General features: G+C 49.3%; 1 protein-coding gene across 1 annotated transcript; it reads left to right on the forward strand.

Moving 5' to 3' along the window:
• The first annotated feature begins 11,808 nt into the window (after nt 1–11,808).
• On the forward strand, nt 11,809–20,855 carry ZC3H12A (zinc finger CCCH-type containing 12A). Its single transcript, XM_015649477.1, has 6 exons — nt 11,809–11,892; nt 12,004–12,447; nt 15,361–15,500; nt 16,735–16,969; nt 17,894–18,000; nt 18,105–20,855. Exons 2-6 carry the CDS (start codon nt 12,047–12,049, stop codon nt 19,097–19,099), a joined length of 1,878 nt encoding a protein of 625 aa, XP_015504963.1. The 5' UTR covers nt 11,809–11,892; nt 12,004–12,046; the 3' UTR covers nt 19,100–20,855.
• Nucleotides 20,856–22,355: the final 1,500 nt, after the last annotated feature.

The raw sequence follows: 22,355 nt of genomic DNA on the forward strand, positions 1-22,355 counted from the left end.
TGTTTCCTGCATGAGCAGATTATTTTCACTGTGTCAGGACTTCCCAGAAGGAGCTCCCTTCAGGGACACTCTTATTTCCCACATCATGGAAAATGTAAGTAGTATTTAGGGCCTGTTTCACCACTCTGGTATTTGTGCCATTCTCATTAGCTGTATGAGGCAGCGCTGTAGTGCATCACAAGTGGAGCAGTTCATGTGTTTTTAAATTGACACAGTATCAAAATACTTCAGGGCTCCTTCAGCAGAGAAACAAACACCCTCTGCCCACTGCAGTGGTACCTGGTCCCTCTGGCTTAGTCATTTACTCTGCAGTTAGCAACAAGGTGAATTTTAATTTCAGACCATTTTTTCAGTCCTGCTGCTCCTTGTGTATGTTGTGTCTAATAACAATGCGAGCCATATGGTGCCTCCAGCACTGGGACTGCAGCCATGGGGTAACAGATGCAAAATGGCCCAAGATAATAGATGGAAAAGTTTGTCTTCTCACTTTTTAGGAGTTTGAAGAGCTACCAAAAACAGCAACATAAAATATTCAGAAAATTAAACATGGCTGGAGTACATAAAGTCCAGCCCAGCTGGAAATTAGTTCTTCTGGGGACCCTTTCTCAGACACTTTGGAGGCACAGATCCAGAACCATGTCTGCAGGATGAGGGCTGCTAAAATGTCTCCACTGATTTTTTTAGGAACTACCCATAAAAATGTCCATCAGACCTGACTGGGCAGGGCATGGAGCAGAGAGAGGGCTGAGATGGTTCTCTGAGGTCCTTCCCTTGCCTGGATCTGAAACTCCCAGACTCTTTTCCTACCCAGATGCTGGCCTTGCCTACAACACACAGCTGATCTCTGCAGAGTCCTGCCTTACCCACACAGGCAGGTCCCATTGTCCAAAAATTTCCAAACTCATTGGCACAAAATAATAGAAGCAAAATGAAAATTAGATTCTAAGGCATAACTTTTACAGCTCCTGCAAAGAGCAGAACTTGTAGGGACAAGTCAAAGCAGTTCCCAGCCCATGTCAATACTGGGCTGAGACCCCACTAGGGCTTGGCTTTGCTGCCAGCTCTTCCCAGCCCCTCAGCTGCTCTGACACAGGGAAAGGAGTAGACTGGAAGGCAGGAGTGTATTGAACACAGGGAAAGCTCCTGGGGATAGTGTGTTTGGGTTCATTGCTCCCAATGCATGGCCTGAGTGGTGAGGAGCTGATATTGCTCATTAGAAAGCCATTAAAACACGACTTATAAATGACTGCAGAGTTCCACAGATGCCACCTCCCCATCAAACAGTCATTCAGCTATTGATTTGCATTAAACAAGTAGATAAATACTTAATCTGAGTAGCAGCAGCACTCTCATCATAAAGTGAATTAGTGCCTAAAACGTCTCTGGCTCATGAGCAGACTCAGAGCGGTGTCACTGCTCCCAGGGCTGCAGCCAGAGCTGTTCGTGACACCCAGACCCCATGGCTGAGCCCCAGGTTGCAGGACATGAAATGAACTGAAGGAAGATTCTTTTTAGAAGTGGTAAACTGAATGATAATCCCAGGTTTTCCCTCTTTACGTTGTCAGTGGGAAGGAAAGGACTGAGGGGAGAAAGGTGTTCTAAAAGTTTATTTAGTTCTTATCATTCTTCTTTTTATTCTGTTAATAAAGTTTTCTTTGTACCCTTTAAAGTTTTGAGCCTATTTTGCCCCTAAAGCATTTTCTCCTAATCCTTATACCAACCCTACGAGCTTTATTTTAACTAGTTTTTCTCCTCCTCTGCTCCAATTATAACAGAGGAAGATGAGTAAATAATTTTCATGAGTGCACTGGCATTTGGCTACAGGGAGCCACAACCTGCTTTGTCCAGTTCCTCCAGCAAAGGATCTGTGGATAGCAGGAGCAGCTTGGGAGGACATAGACCCACTGCTGGTGGGAAATGAGGCACCTCCCATTCTGACTTCCCTCTGCAGAAATTATCTGTAATGAAGTGTGGAGTGCCAGTGCAACAGCCAGAATCCCTGTTCCTGCAGCTCCTCCTGCAGCACAGACTGTCCAGGGGGTTGTCTTGGGCCATCCCCATTCCCCCTGGCTCTGCACAGGGGTGCATTGAGCTGCTCCCATGTCCCCTTCTCCCTGTGGGTCACATCTCTCTGTGCCACTGGGGTTGGCTCCGAGCTGCTGGCAGGGGCAGTGAGATATCAAGACTGGCAGAAAGGCCACAGATGGAGACAGGAGAATTATAAATAGTTTTAAAAGGTAATTAAGACTTTGGACAACTTTCTTATTACAGGTGGGAACTAATATTGATAACCTTCTTCCTGAGCTATTCTCCTGTGGAAGGATTTGCTGCAGGAAAGCAACTGAGCAACATATTAAAAAAAAATCCATTCTCATCATCCCTTTTCACATTCCATCTTGCTTCCCAGGGCACCTCCTCTCCTCCTGTCACCCATCAACAAACAAACAGTTTGGCTCTAATTGCGAAGGACACACGTTAGAGCTGGGAGCTGCGAGCCCAGCGAGATGGATGGGTGGGATGGGATGTTCTCCACACTGACACCGTGTCCCGGCACGGGGCGGGAACAGTCTGGGCTGATTTACTTCAGATTTGAGCTGGGAGTAAATTGGAAGGCATGAATCATCTTGACGCAGACGCTCCGGAGATGGATTACCTGGTTTGGCAGCTTGCTCCTCTCTTTCCACAGCCATGCTTTTCTCCTTTCAGTGGAGTTTCATTGCCCAGACACAGAAGCTTCCTGCTCCAAGCCCCTGCCCCAGGGAGCTCTATGTTGCTCTCCAGGTGCTCCCATGGCCAGGATGGACCTGTGGCTGCCAGAGTTCTGGCATTCCTGCTTGTTGGAAGAAAATTCCTGCTGGTTGGAAGCAGACCCAGGCCTAGGGTCTGCCCTCCTTTCATCTGGTAACTCCAGACTCAGCCACAAATTGGCTAAAATAGTGCCACATTAGCTCTGGTGGGTGCAAAGTGCATCATTTCTTCCTACCCAGGCTGCTATGGGTGGTCAGCACATCCCAACTTTTCCCCCCAAGAATTGCATCTTCTTTTAAGACATGTGTCTGAGCAGCCACATGCAAGGGCTGGATGGCTGCTGCCCCTTATTGGCAAGTAACTTTTGACTTCTCCATCAGTTGCTCTGTGGAAAGCAGAGCTGGAAGCACAGGGAATAACACTGCTTCACATTTCATTTGCCAAGCAGACAGACTCTCCCACTGTGACCTCTGGGGCTCTAGCAAAGGGCAGCACACCAAAGAGAAATCTTGATCCACCTGTATGATGAGGCCAGACTCAGCCTTGCTCTGCTCCACCAGGCCTAAATTCCCAGTTAAATATGGTCCCGACACCCCACCTTAAAGAATTCAGCACTTCACACTACAAATTACGAGCTAAACAGGCAAATAAGCCCCAGCCCCGTTTTGCAATCACAAACAGGCAAAGAAGCCCCAGCCCCATTTTGCAGTGATTGCAGCAATCAGAGCCCAGCTCAGGTCGGCTCCCAGGGACTGTAAATCCTGAACTCTGCAGGCACAGCCCCGGCTGATGGTTGATAGCTAGTGATTAGCCTTAATTCCACTCTGCCTCTCTTTTAAGATGGTTCATCTGGAGCCCCCACGGTGTTCCTCTGATCGCAGCCCTGCACAGGAGCAGGACCATGTGCACGGGGCAGAGGCTGCTTCTGCTCCGCCTCAGCCACCTCCAGTCTCCTCTTCCTGGTTTCCTTCTTGTCTCCAGCTTAACTCCTCCTGGAACTGGTTTTTTTCCTTGGTGGGAGGGGATTTGGAAGCAGAGGGAGATCTGGGGATGGAAGCAGCCCTCTCCTGAAGCGTCCTTTGAACAGCCCTGCACCCGACACAAGCTGCTGCTCTGGGGCAGGGACATTTTGGAAGCCAACTTCTCCTGCCACTCACAGCATCCAAGCCCTGACCTGGGACATCCCCTACTCTCCCCAAAAGCTGGCGTTCCCAGGCTATGTCATTCCCCAATGTTTCCACCTGGCCTGTGGGGCTCTTGGAGCCCATCTGAGGAGCATGAGTTAAGAAGCAGGTTGTTTGCATCTATTTTTAAGAGGTAGTGGATTTTTGATCACAGCCTTGCATCCTCCCTCCTCTCCATCCCCTTCTCCAGCTTTCTTTGAACAAATCATTCCATTTGCAGAGTCCTGTTGTTTAATTTTGCCAGTTGCTGAGTCTCAACCTCCTGTTAATTGGTTTTGCCCGTCTTTGTGCATTCCGTTAAATGAGAAAATGCCACACATAAAATTTTAATTTTGAAAGCCGCCTTGTTTGTTTTATATTGAAATTACCCACGCCACATCGGCCCACAGAAACAGACGCTTTCTCATTTCATTAAAAACTCTTTGTGATGATAAAAAGCAGCAGAAACGAGATAAAAAGTGGTGTTTCCTTAAAGGCACATGAAAGTGAAAGAGATAAATCCCATGTATTGTAGGGATCAAATCCAGCACAAGGCTGCAAAGTGGCGATACCAGGAAGGAGGCAGTGACAGCAGCAGCGCAGCAATAGCTCCTCTCCCAGGACGCTGCAGGCTCTGCCTGGCCTGCCCTCTGCCACCCACCAGTGCTTCTGCTCCCTCTGTCACCCATCACTGCTTGCCTGCAGCTGTGTGCACCCCCAGCCCCGTGTGTCCCCAGCCCTGCTATAGCCAGCACCGTGAAACCATCAGCACTCTGAGCAACCAGGGCAGAGGGGCCCTTTGCTGCCTGGCAGGTGGGTACGGGGAAGAAGGACTGGCTCCTTCCTCTCCAACCTTGTCTTTAGACCTGCAGTGAGTACACACAGGGATTTAACCAGCTCCTTGTGAGGGATCCTCAGAAGGACCAAAGCCCTCAGCAGCTTCAACCACTCTGCAACAGCTGCTGGTCATGGCAAAGTAAACTTGTCACCACTCTGTTGTCCCTTGCTCTGGAGCAGATGTGACCTGTGCACAGGCAGGTGTTCGCTGATCCCTTGGGTGCTCCATGATCCCATATTTATTCTGCCCAATGGGATCTGTAAATCAGCACAAATGAAGAACAAACTTCCAGCTTCAGGCTTGATTGCTTTACTTCCCTTTACATCAAAGTGAGTTTTTTTTCTACTTGATTTTCACTGTTCTTCAGCAGTTGCTGAATTGCTATTCAGCTTTGCACAATTTTTCCACCCACTGCCATTTTAAAGGTCATTTAATTATTCTTACAGAGAATTACAAAAAGATAGAGAATTGTTTAAATGCCTTAAGCTGCAACAGGTTATTGGCATGGATTTTATGTACATGGATCAGTATTTACCGCTCAGGAGTCTTTCATTTCACTGTCACCTGGTGATGCTCAGAGCACTGAGCCAGCCCAGCAGCACTGCAATGGGAGGTGCTCAACTGCTCCCTTCAGGAATAGTCAAAGACATCTCTTTGGAAATTTTAGTCCCCCAATCCCCACAACATTCCTCTCTGAAGTGCTGGGCAGCTCTGCAGAGCCTCCCGCAGGACTGTGAGGATCGCGGCTGTGCGGGAGCAGCCTGAAGCATGTGATAACAGCAAAACCCACAACTGAGGCTGCTGGCAAGGCATGGCACCTCCTGAGGAGTCAGAACTGGCTGCTGGGTCACTGCTGTTCGTGGTTCTTAGGAGGTGTTGCATGCACACATGCATTTTTCCCTTAATTTCATCAGCACATTAATGTGTCTGTTAGAGCAAACCTAAATGGGAACCAAAAGTTAGCCTCCTGTTGTCATGAAAAGGTGTTTTCTACCAAAATGCAATTATTGCTGGTAAATGGGCAACTTTCCACCTTCACAAAAAACACTGCACAAAGCAGGGAGGAAGAGAAGGATGTGCTGTTCTTCCAGGTTTGCAAAGGGGCAGGATTGCAAACAGGGACAGGGGTCAGGCACACCAGATCCACCTCCTGCTCTGAGCAATTGGAATTTGCTGGTAGTTACTGCAGAGAGAATTTAAGATTATAAACCAAAGAACAAGTTTTCATTTCTTCACATCAGATTGGACAGACAAGCCCAGCAAAGAACCTGCATTTACCAGCAGGACTGGAAGTGGCACTAACCAGCCTTGGTCAGTCATTAACCTGCTTTCTGCATCTCATCATCCTTCTCATCCCAAATGCTCGTTCCACAAAGCTGAGACGATAAATCAGAACATTTAGACTAAACTGTAAAGCCTCTCTTAAGCCTCTAGGTGGAAGGCTGAGAAAGCAAATCTGATTCTTAGGAAAAGGGGTAGTTGTCCCAAAGAGGAAAACAAACGTGCAATCATTTCTTTGCCCCTGTCCTTGATGTCAGCTATGAATCAGGTGTGTGGGCTTGGGAGGATGTTAAGACTGGCGAGGTCTTAACTGAAACTGTCTGACAAACAGACCTCAGATCCCACACACTGCATATCGTGTCTCTTGAGTCTCCACTCCAGAAGCTGTTTTGCAATAAATGCATCACTCCTGCACACGGTTGTGTAAAAGTGGAAAGACAGGCTGGGGCCGGGCTGGGCTCCCCAGCTGGGCCACAGCAGCAGCACCAGGATTTGGGCTGGGGGTGGCAGTGGCCCAAGCCTCCAGGCAGAGCATCCTGAGTACCGTGCTGTGCCAGGGGAGCTCCCGGTGGCCCGGACAGCACGGAAACCCACAGCTCCCAGCAGCGGGCAGCGCCCGGCTCTGCTGCAGCCCCACAGGGGCACTCGCCTCGCAGCGGGGAAATCCCCAGTCCAGCGGAGCGAAAGCACGGTCTTGCCTCACTCTGCTGGGTTGTTCCCGTAGCAGTGCGAGCGGAGGGGGAGGCGGGTCCTGTTTGCTCGGCTGCACCGCCGAGGTTGTACAACTGCTGCGAGGGCTGCTCCGCTGCGGTACCGCACAGCTCACCCTTCTCCGCGGTCCGGCCGTGCCCGGCTCGGGGAACGAGCCCTCCCCGCTTCGTGGGTCTAACTAACTTCTCCAGGTTAGCCTGAGAAGGTGGGAGCCACAGCCTGGCCCCTGCTGCCACCTCGCTGCTACCTCCTGAGTCACAGCGGAGCGGGCACTGACATCACCGGAGCGGCGAGCGGAGCTGCGGCTGTTTGTCTGGGTGTCCCGCTGACACACATCCGTCCCTGGGACCCACGGCTTTGCCCCACATTGCGCAGGCAGCGGCACGGCCCCATGGCCCCCATGACCCCCATAACCACACAGCCCCCATAACCACATGGCCCCTATGGTCCCTATGATCCCCATAATCACACAGCCCCCATAACGACACAGCCCCCATAAGCACACAGCCCCCATAACCACATGGCCCCTATGGCCCCCATGACCCCCATAACCACACAATCCCCATAACCACACAGTCCCCATAACCACACAGTCCCCATAACCACACAGCCCTCATAAGCACACAACCCCCATAACCACACAGCCCCCATAACCATATTGCCCCTATGGCCCCTATGACCATACAGCCCCATGGACCCTGCTGGCCTGGCCCCTGGAAGGAGGAAATTCATTTCCTGACAAGGCAACCTGTGATTAGGAGGGAGGACCTCCCATTCCTAACAAAAGCACTGGGGAAACCCAGCCTGTGTCCCGAAAGATTCATGATGAGCCCACTTTGCAGAGAAGACCACAAGGTTGTCCAGGAGTTAACTATTGGCTTTGGGACTTCGGAGGGGCTGCCACATCCTCCCCTGACTTCCTGGGCACCCGGAACAGACTCTGCTGCTCTGCTTTCAGTTCCTTACAACACCCACTTCCCAGATGGATGTGACTTCTTAGAAGGTATTTTCTTAGCAGTAGACATAAATCTTCTGCTCTTCACGTCGGTCTAGGTGGGATAAAATATTCTGTGACTGTCTGTTCAAACATCTTATGTTAATACCATGAAATGTTTGTTCAACTTTTATTATTCTTTTAGTTCTGAAATAGCGAATGCTCCCAGGCATGTCAGAGTACAGCAAATCCAGAGCTGCAGACACTGCATCCAAACTAAACTGGGGCTGAGCAGGCAGGGATATTTCTGGATAAGGGGACCACTGACATTTTCCAGCAGAGAGGCCGCAGCTGGGAAGAGCTTAGCAAAACAATAAATGCTGCTGTCATTGCCACTTGCGCAATTGCTTGGTTTTCCCCAGCATTATTTATTACTTGAATTTGTTGCTTCTCTCTGCTCTTGACCTAGCTGCTGGAAACCCGAGGTTGCCTGGTGAGGTGCTGCTAGATTGAGGATGCTCTGGGTACTGCTGCAAGACACAATGCTGGGATGAGGTGATCACAAAGCAAGGGTATCACCAGATATTGAACTCCTGACGCATCCTGGGCAGGGACATGGGACTGTTCCCCCCTGGCTCTGGCACAGGGCTGTGGAGGAACTGCTTTCTCAGGTCCAGCTGAAAGCCCTGGTGCTGGTGAGGCTTCTGCTGTCTCTGTCACTTCAGTCCTCAACAATGACATATTTATAGCCCAAAAACCTCTCAAAGGATTGCTCTTTTCCTTGACAAAAGTGCATGAGAAAAAAATTGTCAGGGTGTGCCCAATCCATCTGTCACTGAGGAGATAGGCTCATCCTATAACTTAATGCCATCAATCACTAAGACCAAAGGTAGAGATCAACGCTGCTTACTCAGAGAAGTACCTAAGGCTGTGTCTAGTCAGGCACACAGTGATGGCCAAATAAATTTCCTTGGTATGGTCCCTTGGGAGCATGCACTCTCCTCCAGAGCTCAGAAACATGCCTGCTCTGCAAGGAGCCCTTAGGCTACTCAGGGAGTAGTTACTCTGCAGAGTGCTTATGAGGATCTCCTTAAAGCCCATGGAATAAATTCAAAATAGAATATTTCAGAGAAAAATCCATCCACTTGTCTGCAGCTGCACAGGAATCCCATACTCATGGGTGAAGGCAGCACTGGGAGGACCACAAGCAGTGTGACATGGGCTGCAGGTATACAGTCTCCAAAGGTGAGCTCTGTACATTCTTGATAAGCTTCTCCTCTGGTCCTCCCTTGCTACATTTTCCTTGTTTCTGAGAAGACCTGAGCTTCATTTCTCCTCTGGAATCACTGCAGCACACAGCACCGGGGTCTAGAGGCCAGGAAGTCTTTCACAACATATGAGGGGTAGTAACCTTCCCTCAGTGCCTCCGCTGGGCATGTGTCCATACTGGGGCTTTGCTCAGCTGGTAACCTTTCTCCAGCAACCCATGATGGTGCTGCCATCAGAGATTTCTTTATGAAGGCAAATCAGAGCAGCAGATGGTCTCTCAGGTAGCATCTCCATGAAACTGAGTGGCTGCGCTGTAAAAACAACCATAAAGGGATGGTGCTCAGCTTCACTTACAGCATTACTGCTCAGCTTTTCTTGTGAGGCATGCTGACCCTCTTCCAAAGAAAGGACATAAATCATCATTTGTTTTTCCTTTCATTTTGGAATGTGCTAAGTCCTCCGTAATAAATTATATGGCTCAGTGTAAAAGAAAATCCAGAGGCAGCTCTGTGAGCCTCTTGAGTTGCAGGTGATGGGAGAATTCAGTTCCAGAAGCACATGTAGGTGAGTGCAGTAAGGTGAGCCTCCACAGATGAGCAAGGCATTTAGGGCACCAAAGCTGTTGGAAACACATAGATTCCCAAGGCAGCCAGTCCCAACCCTGTTGGCTCCTGGAGAAGCTGAGGAATGAGCTCAGCTTGGAGCAGGTGCCTTTGTAGGTATCCCATTGCTCAGGGTTTGTCTATACACAATTCTTAAGAAAATAAAATTGAATTAACTAAGTCTAAAGTAGAACATTAAAATTCTGCATAAAATTCTCATTCAGAATTAAAGTGGCCTTAATTCAGTTTAATTTACTCCCAAATGCTACTAAATAAGGCCCTTTAAATTGTCTTTAATTAACATAATGGTCCCACATAGGCTTTTATAAATGAGATTTAATTAGCCCCTTTTTAGAAGTGATTTAACTACCTTGAGCTTCCATAGGGAAGCAGCCAGGTCCAGGGCCACTTTGCTGACAGGGCTCCTGGTTAGCAGGCTGGTTAGTGGCTGGTTAGCAGGAGTAACAAAGCACTGGCACAAGGAGCTGGCACAAGGCCAGCTTCTTTCCCACCAGCAGATAATGGGAACCTTGAATATCACCTGTTTTGGCTGTGTTAAATGCATGAGTGGAAGATAAAAGGTTCTGCCAGAGGACAAGCTCTTCCTTTAAAATTTGGGAGATGGGGGTGGTAATCCCTAGAAAAATGTGATGCTCATGAACAAGGAACCAGGCTGGAGGAAAGCTTACACTGAGTCAGCAGAGAAGGGGATGGAGGTGGAGGACTGTGAGGGACTGAGCCCATCCATGGAACAGGGCTCCTGCTGTCATAGAGCACTTTGGGTCCCTACTGCCCCTGGATGCTTTAGTTCCCTTTTTGCATTCCACAATTCCCAGCTCAGCAGGATGAGATGCTGCCTGCTGCTCTTAATGACTGAGGACATCTGCCCTTGCCAGCCCCTGTCCTACCCTCGGTCTCACAGGTTCCTCCTTGGCACAGCCCAGTGCTCTCTTGTGCTACGATGGGGACTTCCACCTCTGCTGTGGGCTCGGATGTGTGGCAGAGGGACAGAGACATGAGCTCCGCTCGGCAGTGCCAGCTGACAGCCCCCGCAGCACAGGGATGATGCAGCTGCCTTGCTGTGGGCACAGCTCTGGCCAGAACCAGCAGAGTCTCTTGCCTTGAGGTGAAGAGCCTCAGTTCACCCATGATCCCAGCAAAGGCTTTGTTCTGCGATTCTTCGTATCCTCAGAAGCTGCAGCCTCCGTCCTCCCTTGCAGTACCAAAAAAAACCCAAAAAAACAAACAAAGAATAAAATTAAAAAAAATAACCCAGAAGCCGTTCAAAGCAGTTTGCAAACGTGAAAAATTAAAAAAAAAAAAAAAAAAGTCAAAATCACCCATAAGGAGATCTGAGGTGTGACTGACATGTGACTCTCTCTGACTTTATGGGTGGAGAAGTCAACAGTCTCCCTCTCTACTGGCTTCTCTCTCGTCAAATTAGAGCCATGCGGCTGCTGTCACTGCTTTGTGTAAATCAGGAGATTCAGCTTTGTGCCTCTTCCTTGGGGTATGTCCTATATGAAGTACAGTTGTGGCACTTTCTGGTGCAATAGACTTTAGCCTGGAAGCAAAAGCACACAAACAATGCTAAATTCATGCTGACTGGAGTAGATTCCAAGGGAAAGAAGTATTGGGAAAGTACCTACTTAAGAACTGAGTAAGGATTATCTCTGATCCGAATCTCGCTCTGTGTGTGTTACTGTTGAGCACACAGTGCGGTTTCAGACATGGCCAGAGACAAGGAAAAATGATTGTTTCGGGGTAACCACAAGGAAGATGAATGCAAATGTATTCCTGTAACTGGGAGAGTTCCTCGCTCGTGAGTTAGGCTCCGGTACATGGCCTCGGGGAAGCAAATTTGCAACTACCTTCGTTAAATTGTTTAGGCATGATTAATCAGAAGTCAGAGATATGAAGTTTTTGCACGTTTCACAATGTAGATTTTAACCCCTGCAGTTCCATACGGTCCGCAGGTGCGGTTTAGCGCTTGGCACGGGACAGGTACTGGCGGGTGACAGATGTTTCCTGCCAGCGCATATCTCCTCTGCACGGCCGGGCTGATAAGCCACCGCTGGCTGAATCACGGCCACCTGCATCACTGGGACCCAGGTGGTGCAAGGAACACGTGTCGGAGCCCGTCCCCCGGAGGTGGCCCTGTCTCTGCCCCGGGGACAGCACGGGAGCGCCGCGGGCCCGGCTGGGCGGGCCGGGAAGCGGCCGCCGCTCCACCCCTCGCTCTGCCCTTCCGCCCTGCGCGGCTCTCCGGTATAAATCGGCGGCCGCCGCCCGCCCCGCTCCGGCCCCATGGAGAGGCAGCGGCAGCCCGGCGGTGGCAGCTGCCCGGTGAGCGCGGGGGGACCGGGGCGGGGGCCCGGCCGGGAGCGGGGGCCGCGGTGCGGGCCCATTGCTGACACCGCTGCTGACACCGCTGCTGACGCCGCTGTCGCCCCACAGGTCCCGGCGGCGAGCGGAGGTCGCGAGTCCCCCGCCGGGAGCCATGAGCGCGGGCAGCGTCGCCCCGGGCTGGCCTGAGGCGCTGCCGGCCGCAGCCCGGCCCGCAGCGGGGATGAGCGGCAGCGAGAGCCCCGAGGGGCCCGGGGACGGCCCCGAGCTGCAGCTGAAGGTGGATTTTTTCCGCAAACTCGGCTACTCCTCGGAGGAGATCCGCGTTGTACTGCAGAAGCTGGGCCTGGGTGCCGACACCAACACGGTGCTGGGGGAGCTGGTGAAGCACGGCCCGGCCGAGCGGGACGGCCCCGAGGCCCCGCCCGAGCCCGGAGAGGCCCCGCTGGTCCCTCGGGGCGGTGCCGGCAACAAGTCCCCCGCGCCCGGCCCCGAAGAGACGGAGAGCGACAACCTGAAGCCCATCGTTATCGATGGTAGCAACGTGGCCATGAGGTGCGTCCGGGGTGGGCGCGGGGCTGTCGGGGTGTGAGCTCTGCCGGGCGCACGGAGCTCGGAGAAAGGCGCTGAGTGCCTCCCTCAAAGCAGCCGCTTCTGGGGGAAGTTGGAAAGGCTCTGGAAGGGGGCTGGTAATAATTTCCTCCAGCACATGAGGATGAGCATCACCGTGCGGGTCCGTCTGCCACTGCTCTGCCCGCCCAGAGCCGCCAGTCACGGGGCAATGATGAGGGCAGCAGCGCTTCCTCTGGGACAGACATTTCCTCCTAACGCTGAGGGGATAACTGAAGAGACGTTGTCCTCTCAACTAGTGGCTTTGTGTAAGTTTCCGTAGCAGGAAGTTGCTCAATAAATAATGACAGTGTTAATTAGAGAAGGCTTTGTAATATGGAGCTTCAATTGTGCCTATTTTATTTTGGTGAATCTTTCTACAAGGTAGAGATGATGAGATGTCAAAGGTGTCACCAAGGCAGGATTATGGCTCATCCTCTGCATTTCAAGTGTCCCAGTGTTGTTGGAACGGGTCCTGTTGGACACTGACTAGAGGCCCCAGTATCCATAAAGCATCCAGAATCTCAGGGCTGGATATTTATTGGTGTGATGCCCCCAGTTTTCACCCTGGCTTTTGATCCCATGATGGTGAGCGCTGCTCACCTTCACCCCAACCCCAGCAGAATGTGTTCCCACCTCTGTATAGTGGGGCTTCTGGGCTCTTGAAATCTAATGCACCCAGTTCTGAAAGCTTTTTTCTGTTGCAGCTCAGAAGCCGCCTTCTTTGTTGTTTATGTTTGTGTATGCAGATTTTATAAAAAATAACCCTGGGTGCAGGTGGAGCTGCCCTGTGGGTTGCAGTAGGTTTGTCTGAGGTGAAAGTGCTGCGTGGAGGTTTGTTTGCAGGTGTGTCTTTCGCCAAGCCCTGTCTGACAGTTCTGAGAACAGAACTGAGAAAGATGGGGCACAGGCAAGTGCTAGAGCAAATGAGGAATGGTGATGGCCATGGAACTGGGCTGGAGAGTGAAAGCCATGCCTGGTGTCCCTGAAGAGAACCTGTTCCACTTCCTACTCTCTCCATTGCTCTGGGAGCGCTATGGAAAGTGGCCTGTTGTGAGCCCAGGCTGATAAGTGACTCTGTCAGCAAAGTTTACCTTGGATAAATGCTTGGGCTTTAACAGCAGGATTTGCTGTGTTTGTTAATGAGGAACCTCTTACTGGTGAAAGTTACCCCAAAATGCAGAGGGGAAATCACAGCAGCTGTGAGTCAGGGCAGGCCAGAGCCCAGGATCTGACATGAGAGAAGCAGTCTGGCTTTTTTAAGCAATTTGCTAGAAGGGGAATTCCATTCTGAAACTTCCTGTATTGATGGTGTGATGTTCCCTGCTGATTCATTTGCAGTGTGTACAGCAGCCTCCCTCAACAGCTCTTGACAAACTTATGCAAATCATAGTGGAAATTAGCTTTTACTTCCTTCTAAGGGAATTTTTCCTTGGCTGCTGCCAAATCAGATCAGCCCAATTCACTGCCTTCTGGAGGTTTGTGGTTGGTAGCAGGGACTCAAAAAATAAAAAACAACCAACAAGCAAAAAAAAAATCCACTGAAGAGGATTTTTTTTCATATTTTTCTCTGAAAAATTGTAGTAACCTGTGCCTGGTTATTTATGGCTAAATCCATCTGATATTGGAGAAAATTTATAGAGCATCTTCTGATGGTGATTGTCAGCCTTCTGTAATTCAGGATTCTTATTGGAGGTAAGTTAGGTGTGTCTTTAGGTGTTAGTTCTGTTGCCAACTGTTTAGTTCTTCTAGAATAAGTACTTTGGTACAGCTCTTCAACTTTCTTTGTAGTTTCAAAGAAAGGTGAGGCCAGGAGGGGAAGTGGAACTTCTCTGTAGTGGTGCTGCAACAGTGCCACTGTTGGCTCTGGTGAGGGGATGCCTGGGGGTGGGAGCTGAAATGTCATTCAGGTCCAGATGGAGGGAGTAAGACTTGGAACAGGGAGTTTCCAGGTAAGGAAAATCTTCCTGAATTCTGAAAGCAATTCTCCTTTTGGTGTAGTGCATCTTCCCAGAACTCTGTCTCAGAGCACGGGCAGTTGGATCCCCACAATGTGACATATCACGCTGGAATAGAAGTGTTGAAAGCTTGCCAAAACCACTATCAACAGAAGAGCTGATTGCACTGTAAATACTTGTAAAACAGGAGGGGCAGTTTCCTCCTAGAAGTTCTGGAAACTTATTGATATGACCTAATGAATAATTAAGGAGCTTTTTGCATCAGTACGTGGCTTCTGACAAGGTTGTCAAATTTTGTTCTCCAACTGCCACGAGCTGTTCACTCATCCAGAGCTGATCACAGGAGATGTTGCCATTTTGTGCAAATACTGCATTTGTAGATGAGATTTTGAGCCATCATGGAATGAATCATTTTCCTTGGGGTGAGAGTGCATATAAAATACCTTCTTGTCCTGAAGCGATCAGAACAAGTTTGCAAGCAAACCCCCAGTGAGGGTACAGTGCGCCCTGGCAGGAAGCAGCCTCTGGCACTAGCTGTCAGAGTAGCACAAAGGGGTTTCGGATCACATTGTGCTCTGAGCTAAAAATAACCATCGGAAGTCCAGGGTTGAAGCAGAGGCTGTTTCAGAGCAGCTGCATCAGTTCCAGCTGCTGTCTCCCTCCCTCCCTGTGAGTAAATTTGTGTATTTACTGGTATCCTGAGGTGCTGAAATGAACAGGGGTGCTGGGCAGGTCTGAGTGAGGGTGTTGTTACACAAGACAATATCTGTGTTTGCTGCCTGTGCTCCTCAGCACTTTCCTGAAGCCTGTCCTTGTTGCCAGCTCCCTTTGCTCTGTGCATTGCCTGACTAGTGTGTACTGAGTCATGAAGGGATTAAAGTCTTAATTTTCTCTTTTGCAGCCATGGGAACAAAGAAGTGTTCTCCTGCCGAGGGATCCTTCTGGCTGTCCAGTGGTTCTGGGACAGGGGGCACAAGGATATTACAGTCTTTGTGCCATCGTGGAGGAAGGAGCAGCCAAGACCAGATGTACTCATAACAGGTATGAAAATATGAAAACCAAAAGTAGCTTTTCAGGCTGCCTGCTCTGTCACTTCGTGAGCTTGCAGAATTCTGGCTAAGTCATTAATTAACTTCAGAATGGAAAGTCTGAGTAGTAGGAGCTGCAATGAGCTGAACTGACCAGGGAGAATTAGTCATTAACTTCTTCCCTAAGCCAGCTTTTGCCTGAACCAGTTGGAATAATTCAGAAATCAAGGAATGTAATACTGCTCTGCTTCCTAAATTTTTGTCTTTTATTTCTTGATTTATTTTTTTTTTTTGTCTTGCAGGGACACAAGGGACACTTTGTTCTTTGTATTTAACTGAAGCATATTTAGCCAGAATTATTCAAACTGGGGGGAGCTTGCAGAGAGCTGAGGTTTCTGAGTAACTCAAACATTGATGAGCAGTGTGGAATACAGTCTGGGCTGCAGAGAAACCTGAATTTTTATGTTCATTTATCACATTGTTATATGTGCAAAGGATGTGCCAGGTGTGTTTGAGTCTGAGGCACAGAGTGTGTGCCCTTGTCTCTGATGCCTGGCTCTGAGATCCAGGAGAACACTGAATTTTATATAGCATGAAATTTATGGGCATGTTTTCATGGTGATACATGAAAACAGCTGTTAAAGTTAGATAGAAAAGCTAAAAGTGTGTGTAGAGAGTTTTCTTAAGTCACTGGGTAAAAAAGTTAGAGTTTAAGCTAACTTTTAGAAAGCAGAAGATAAGATGGAGGATTTAGAGTGTTGTCTCTTTTCCTTCTTTCTTCTTCATTTTCTTCTAGAGGTTTTTGGGTAATAGTAGGTGATTGGATAGAAAATGCCACAGTGAAGCACACAGGTCATTAAGAAAAATAATATACATGTCTATTGTTAATTAGATAAGTATAAAAATAAAAAGGCTGCACAGTTTGGGGCCATTTTGTGCCATCAGAGCCCAAAGTGTACCAGGCTGTAGTGATTTAAACTTGTGCAGAAGGTCTGGAGAGACCTGCCAAGCTTTGTGATAACATCCTAATAAACACGAGAAACAAGATCCTAACGAGCTTTGGAGTTTTCTTCCTGACCCGGAGAACCGAGATAAGCAGAACTCCCTGTAAGGGAGTATTCTGAAGGAGCTCAGCTTGGAGAAGCTGAGAAATCCAGGAGTGAGGAGGAGTGCAGAAGAAGTGCAGCAGAATCAGAAAACCAGATTAAAAAGTTATACAGGTGTGCTCACAGTTGTGTTTGCCCTAGACCAATACATCCTGCGTGACCTGGAGAAGAAGAAGATCCTGGTGTTCACGCCGTCACGGCGGGTCGGCGGCAAGCGCGTGGTGTGCTATGATGACCGGTTCATCGTGAAGCTGGCCCATGAGTCCGACGGCATCGTCGTGTCCAACGACACCTACCGGGACCTGCAGAACGAGCGGCCCGAGTGGAAGAAGTTCATCGAGGAGCGTCTGCTGATGTATTCCTTTGTTAATGACAAGTATGGTTGATGCCTTACGTTTTTAGCTTTTATGTTTTTTCAGAGCCTGTACTGCGTTAGTGTAGGACTCTGAGCTCTGTATAGAGTGTTAGCAAGCTCTCTTCACATTGTGGTCAGACAAAACAATCCTTCCAGGCCTGAGAACCAAGGACACCCTCTGCCTCAGGCCCCGAAAAGTATAAATGAAAGTGAATTGGGGAGGGGGGAGTGAACTGGAAGAATCTGACTTCATACCTGAAGCTGTAATTGGACAATTAACTCCTGATGTGCAAACAGACCAATCTTATATCTGTCTGAAAAACTTGTGACCATCTTCCAGCTTGGGTGTAGCCTGTGTGAGGGTTTTGCACTGCCCAAGCTATTGAAGACCTTTAATAAATACTTACTTTATTCTCCTAACACTGTCTAGCCTCTGTTCTAGGCAGCCACTCCATAGCACCATGGTCACATCTTCCTGGCCTTTTAAGAAAGATCTGTGTGAACACACTGGCTTGTTCTAATGAAGTGATAGCAAGTGACACATGAGAAGAGCAAAATGCTAGTGAAGAAATAAAGAAAAGCTATAGGATACAAAGGCAAAAGAAGTTGGTGGCATCTCAGTAGCTGCTCCTGATTTGGAGCTAGGAGCTCCAAGGACAGCTCCAGTGTGTGATTTCCTCACAGGAGAGTTCTTAGGCTCAGCACCAGGTACTAATTCTGGTCAACAACCAAGCATTGAACAACCAAGCACTGAATGTCTTCTGTGCCTGAAGGGAAGCATTTTGTGCTGGTGTGGACTGGGTGGCACGAGGGTTATCTCTGCAGGAAATGGGAGAGCTTTGTAGGGCTCAGCTTGATCTTCAGTGAAATAGGAGGCTTTGAGAAGAAACCAAACCTCAACTCAAAAAGATGAACGGGTTCTGACTGAAATTTATTTTTCTTTAGGTTTATGCCTCCAGATGATCCCTTAGGACGTCATGGCCCGAGCCTGGATAACTTCCTCAGGAAGAAGCCTGTACTTCCAGAACACAAGAAACAGCAGTGCCCTTATGGTAAGATCTGCCTTCTTTATGTGAAGAACAAGGTGTCTATGCAAGTATCATTCATAATCTAGTCAAATCCATCTGGACATGCCATTTTCTGGCTTTCCTTACAGGGAAAAAATGCACTTACGGAATTAAGTGTAAGTTCTACCATCCTGAAAGGACCAATCAGCCCCAGCGCTCGTTAGCTGATGAACTCCGTGCCAACGCAAGGCTGTCTCCAACCAAAAGTCCCAGTGCCAAGGAGGAGAAAAAGGGGAAACGGGGTTCCCAGGCAGAGCTCTTGTGCTCTGTGCCCACGGAGAGCGACAAAAGCTCTTTACAGAAGGTCTCTGCAGACAGGAAGAGCTTGGCCCACAAAGCCAAGCCCAGTGACGTTGTGCTTCAGGCCAAAGGTTGTGTGTCAGGCAGTGTCTCCGCTGACAGGTACCAGCAGCCTCCCATGGACTCTCTGTCTTACATCTCTCAGGAGCATCTTGACTCGGGCATTGGGTCTCTGGAGAACCAGCTGTCTGACATGTGGCCTCACAGATGTACCAGTCACTGTGACCATTCCCACACAGAGCAGGTGGCTGTCTGCACCTGTGGTAGGCAGCGACCCGTCTACCCACATTCCCCCAGCTTAGAGCAGAAAGGTCTGGTCTCTTACAAGCGCAGCTCCCATAAATCTTCTTCCTCTGGTCCTAGTTTCTTGCACTACAGCCCTGAGATGCCTCCCTCAGGAGCACCCCACTCTTTCTCAGGCTATGGAGTGCCTGTGCATGCGGGTGCCGCGGGGCAGTACAGCCTGCCTGGTGAGTTCGGTGCCGTGCTGCCCCACTCGCGGGAGTTCTGGTCTGAGCCGTACGCGCTGCCGCAGGTGAGATCCCCTGGCGTGCGTGACCCCTGCGCGGTGCAGAGGGCCCCGGGGCCAGCCTACGGGGACTCAGGGCCCTGGGCTGCCGAGGAGCAGTTCTCTGAGGAGCGGGCCAGTGTGCACGTCAAGCTGTGCGGCATCTTCCACCCACACCTGGTGGATGCCGTGATGAGCCGCTTCCCCCGGCTGCTGGACCCCCAGAGGCTGGCAGCAGAGATCCTCACTTACAAGGCCCAGAACCCAGGTATGTGAGGCAGGTGCCAAGGGCAACCAGGCATGGGGAGTGCTTGAGGGGCTGCTTTTGCCTCTGCAGCTGCTACAGGTGCTCCTTATTCCTTTGGAAGTACTGGTGGTGTGCTCACAGCACATTCTGCTCCAGCTATGACCGCATGCCTGTGAGAGAGGTGAGGGCACTCCAGCATCCCACCTTCCCCAGGGGCTGCTAAGCCGGAAGGGAGGCTGCAGCTCTAGGGCAGGACTGTTCCTTTGGGGTTTGTGGGAGTCTGGCACACCCCGAGTTCCTGCAGTTGTCCATAACTGGATGTGAGAGAAGTAGCTGTGCCCTTGTGGTGGCCTAAGGCTAGTTTCTGAGTACCCAAATGCCTTGTCAATGCTGTTATTAGGTCCTGACTAAGCCTCTTAACTAAATCCCACCATTCAGATCTATGGCAAATGTTGGGTTATTAATGTAATCTGAAGGTGGGTTTATCTGACTGGTTTTACTGGTGCACTTCTTGAATGATGTTTTCCACATCCCTGCCACCTCAGCTTATCTCACTTGAGGTGAGGTAATTCTGCCACATGGACCACAAGTGCCGAGTGAGCTGCTCAGCTCCCAGGAGCATACTCCTTGCTCAGGAGTAGCCAGACACTGCTCTGGAGCTGCTGGGCATGTGGTGACAGCCACAGTGTCAGAGCAGGTGGGTGAGCTGAGCATGCTGTGAGTGCTGCTCTGCAACTGTCCCTGTCCCAGGCTGGCTCTATACAGTGCTGACAAGGATTTATTATGTGCCTTTTGCCTTCAGACAGCAATAGAACAGCTGCAGTCACATCTGGGCTGCTGCCAAGGGCCTTCCCAAGGAGTCTTTAATATTTTGTGCTGTAAAGCTTTTGCTTCATCTTCTTCCTCACCAATATTTCCCCTGTTCCCTTTGGCTGTGCCTAATTAGAGCAGCATCCAGAATTGTAGAATAAGACTTATTTGGCAAGACTGTTCCTGTTTAATTTCCTCTTACTCTGTAAGATGTTTTCTATTATAGGTACTGTAAGATTTTAAATATACAAAACCAATTGCTATAGTAATTGGTTCTGGTCCTGGAATTTTGCTGTGCAAGGGATGCAGAAATGTTCCTGGCACTTGCAGGCCAGAAGCAATTAATTTGTTGATACACATTGTATCTGTGTGTGTTGTTGTTTTCTAAATACAATACGCTCTTCTGTGGTTAAACCAAGGTTATTGAGTGGCAAATTAGGAAGGGGAGAGTGGAAGGCAGCTGGTCCTGAAACCCTCCTGGGAGCAGTGTTGCCTATTTCTGCTCTTCTCTCTGATGTCCAAGGAATGACCTGCCCAGACTGGCACCATGTGCCATGAGACCACAGGGACACAGAAACCTGTATACCTGGTTAATAATGATACATTACAAATTAGTAATGTTTCATGTTAGTAAGCAAAATGCTTCTTAATTTTAAGTAACCTGATACTTTGCATATTTGTAAATTACAGAAAAAATGTTTTTTAATGTTATTGTTCAGCACCTTGCTGATTGCAACTTTAATCAATGCTGTTCTCACCTCAGCCATATGTTACTTGGCAAGGAGGGTTTGGGCTTCTGGTGGAATGCTGGTATCTGCTGCCTCTCTTGCAATGAAAGGATTAATGTTTTGTACTCCCCAGCTGACACTTGCTGAACTTTCTGTATCGCTATGCAGTGTAGTCATGTACTGAATAGCCATGTGACAGCCATGGCAAAGAAGAGCTGTGTTATATAAATAAAAACTGTTGACTTGACATATTTGGTCTCTGGTGGCTTTGTGGAGGAACATTCAACATTTTGGTTGGTTTACTAGGGAAGTAAGAGAAATTATCCTTCCTCCCCATGGTTCCTCTGACAGGTTTAGATCTCTGTGCAGTCTGAGGGCTGGCTATTGACCGGCTGTTAATCGATGCAGTGAGACCAAAACATCCATGTGCTATGGCAGATAAGGGCATGTGCAGTGTCTGCTGTTTATTTGGCATTACTGGGGCTCTCAGTGCCCGGGGCAGGCACTGGCAGGGCAGGTGGGATGAGCAGCAGCACTGGCTCTCATGCAGCACCCCAGTGGATGTCTCAGGTGCTAAAGCACAGCACACTCAGCAATTTTGGAATCAGCATGGACTGCGTTTGCCTTTAAGGGGCAATTCCACAGTACAGCCTGAAAATAAATACATATTTTATCCAGTTACAGTATATCTGTGTCAGATGTTAAGTGGAATATGTGAATGGTAACATATCCAGGTTTTACTCTGAAGATTTGTCATGGACTGGAAGTGCAGCAGGAATATCGGTGCTGACGTTGTGTTCCCCTCCCACCTGCTCCACTGCAGCACAGCATGTTCTTATCTCGCTGGTTAAATAACTTTATGGTCTGTATTGAAACTTGTGCTCTTCATTTACCACAGGGCAGTGACTCTAGTTAATCAGAACCCAGGGAGGCAAGTGCTCCCAGAGAACAGCTGTGTTTCAAAACAAACCTGCAGCCTCACAGTCAGAAGTGTCTTTACTGACTGTGGGAGTGGAAACCTCTGAGGACATCACTGCAGTGACAGAGCTCATGTGGCTTGGTGTGGGGGGATGGAGTGGTATGTCAGGGATCTGAGCACACCTTTAACCAGGTGAGGAGTTTGGTACTGTCAATAATGGGATCTGTAGCTGAAAAATGCTGTAGGGTTTTGAGGCTAGTGTGTCTGTAATAGGTAATTCTAGTTCTGGTGGATGTGTCTCTCAAAGCTGTATTGACACAATTAAAGGTATCAGTAGAAGTGCAGAGGTTCATTATTACAACCAGGGGAGGAAGAGCTGGAGCTGGCTGACTTTGATATGATGTTTCTATTGCAGTGACAGTACTGGTGGCACAGGGAGTAGTTTGGGAGGGTCAGGCCCTAGCACAGATCTGGTGGAAGTTACTCCCCCAAAACTGCTGTGTGTGCTGCTGGGGCAGCCAGCAAGCCCAGCCACAGTCCCACTGCTGTGCTCTGAATTTTCTCCTTCATTCACACAAAGTTCTGTGTCCCCATTTCCCAAGCTCACTGTGGTGCCAGATTTGGGAAATGGGAATCTTCATGGGAACTGTTGCTGCCGCACATTTTTTCCTCTACAGACTCCTCAGTGTCAGGAGTGGTGGGGCTGGCTGCCTGTGTTCTTTGGCAATCCTGCTGGGGCTGTTAAGATGGGGTCTTTGGGGTGCATCCTTTGGCTCAGCACTTCCTGGGGCTTGGGGGTAGAGCCTGCTATGACTGCTGGGTGTTTGC

The sequence above is a fragment of the Parus major genome, chromosome 23, assembly GCF_001522545.3.
Source record: "Parus major isolate Abel chromosome 23, Parus_major1.1, whole genome shotgun sequence".
NCBI lineage: Eukaryota > Metazoa > Chordata > Aves > Passeriformes > Paridae > Parus > Parus major.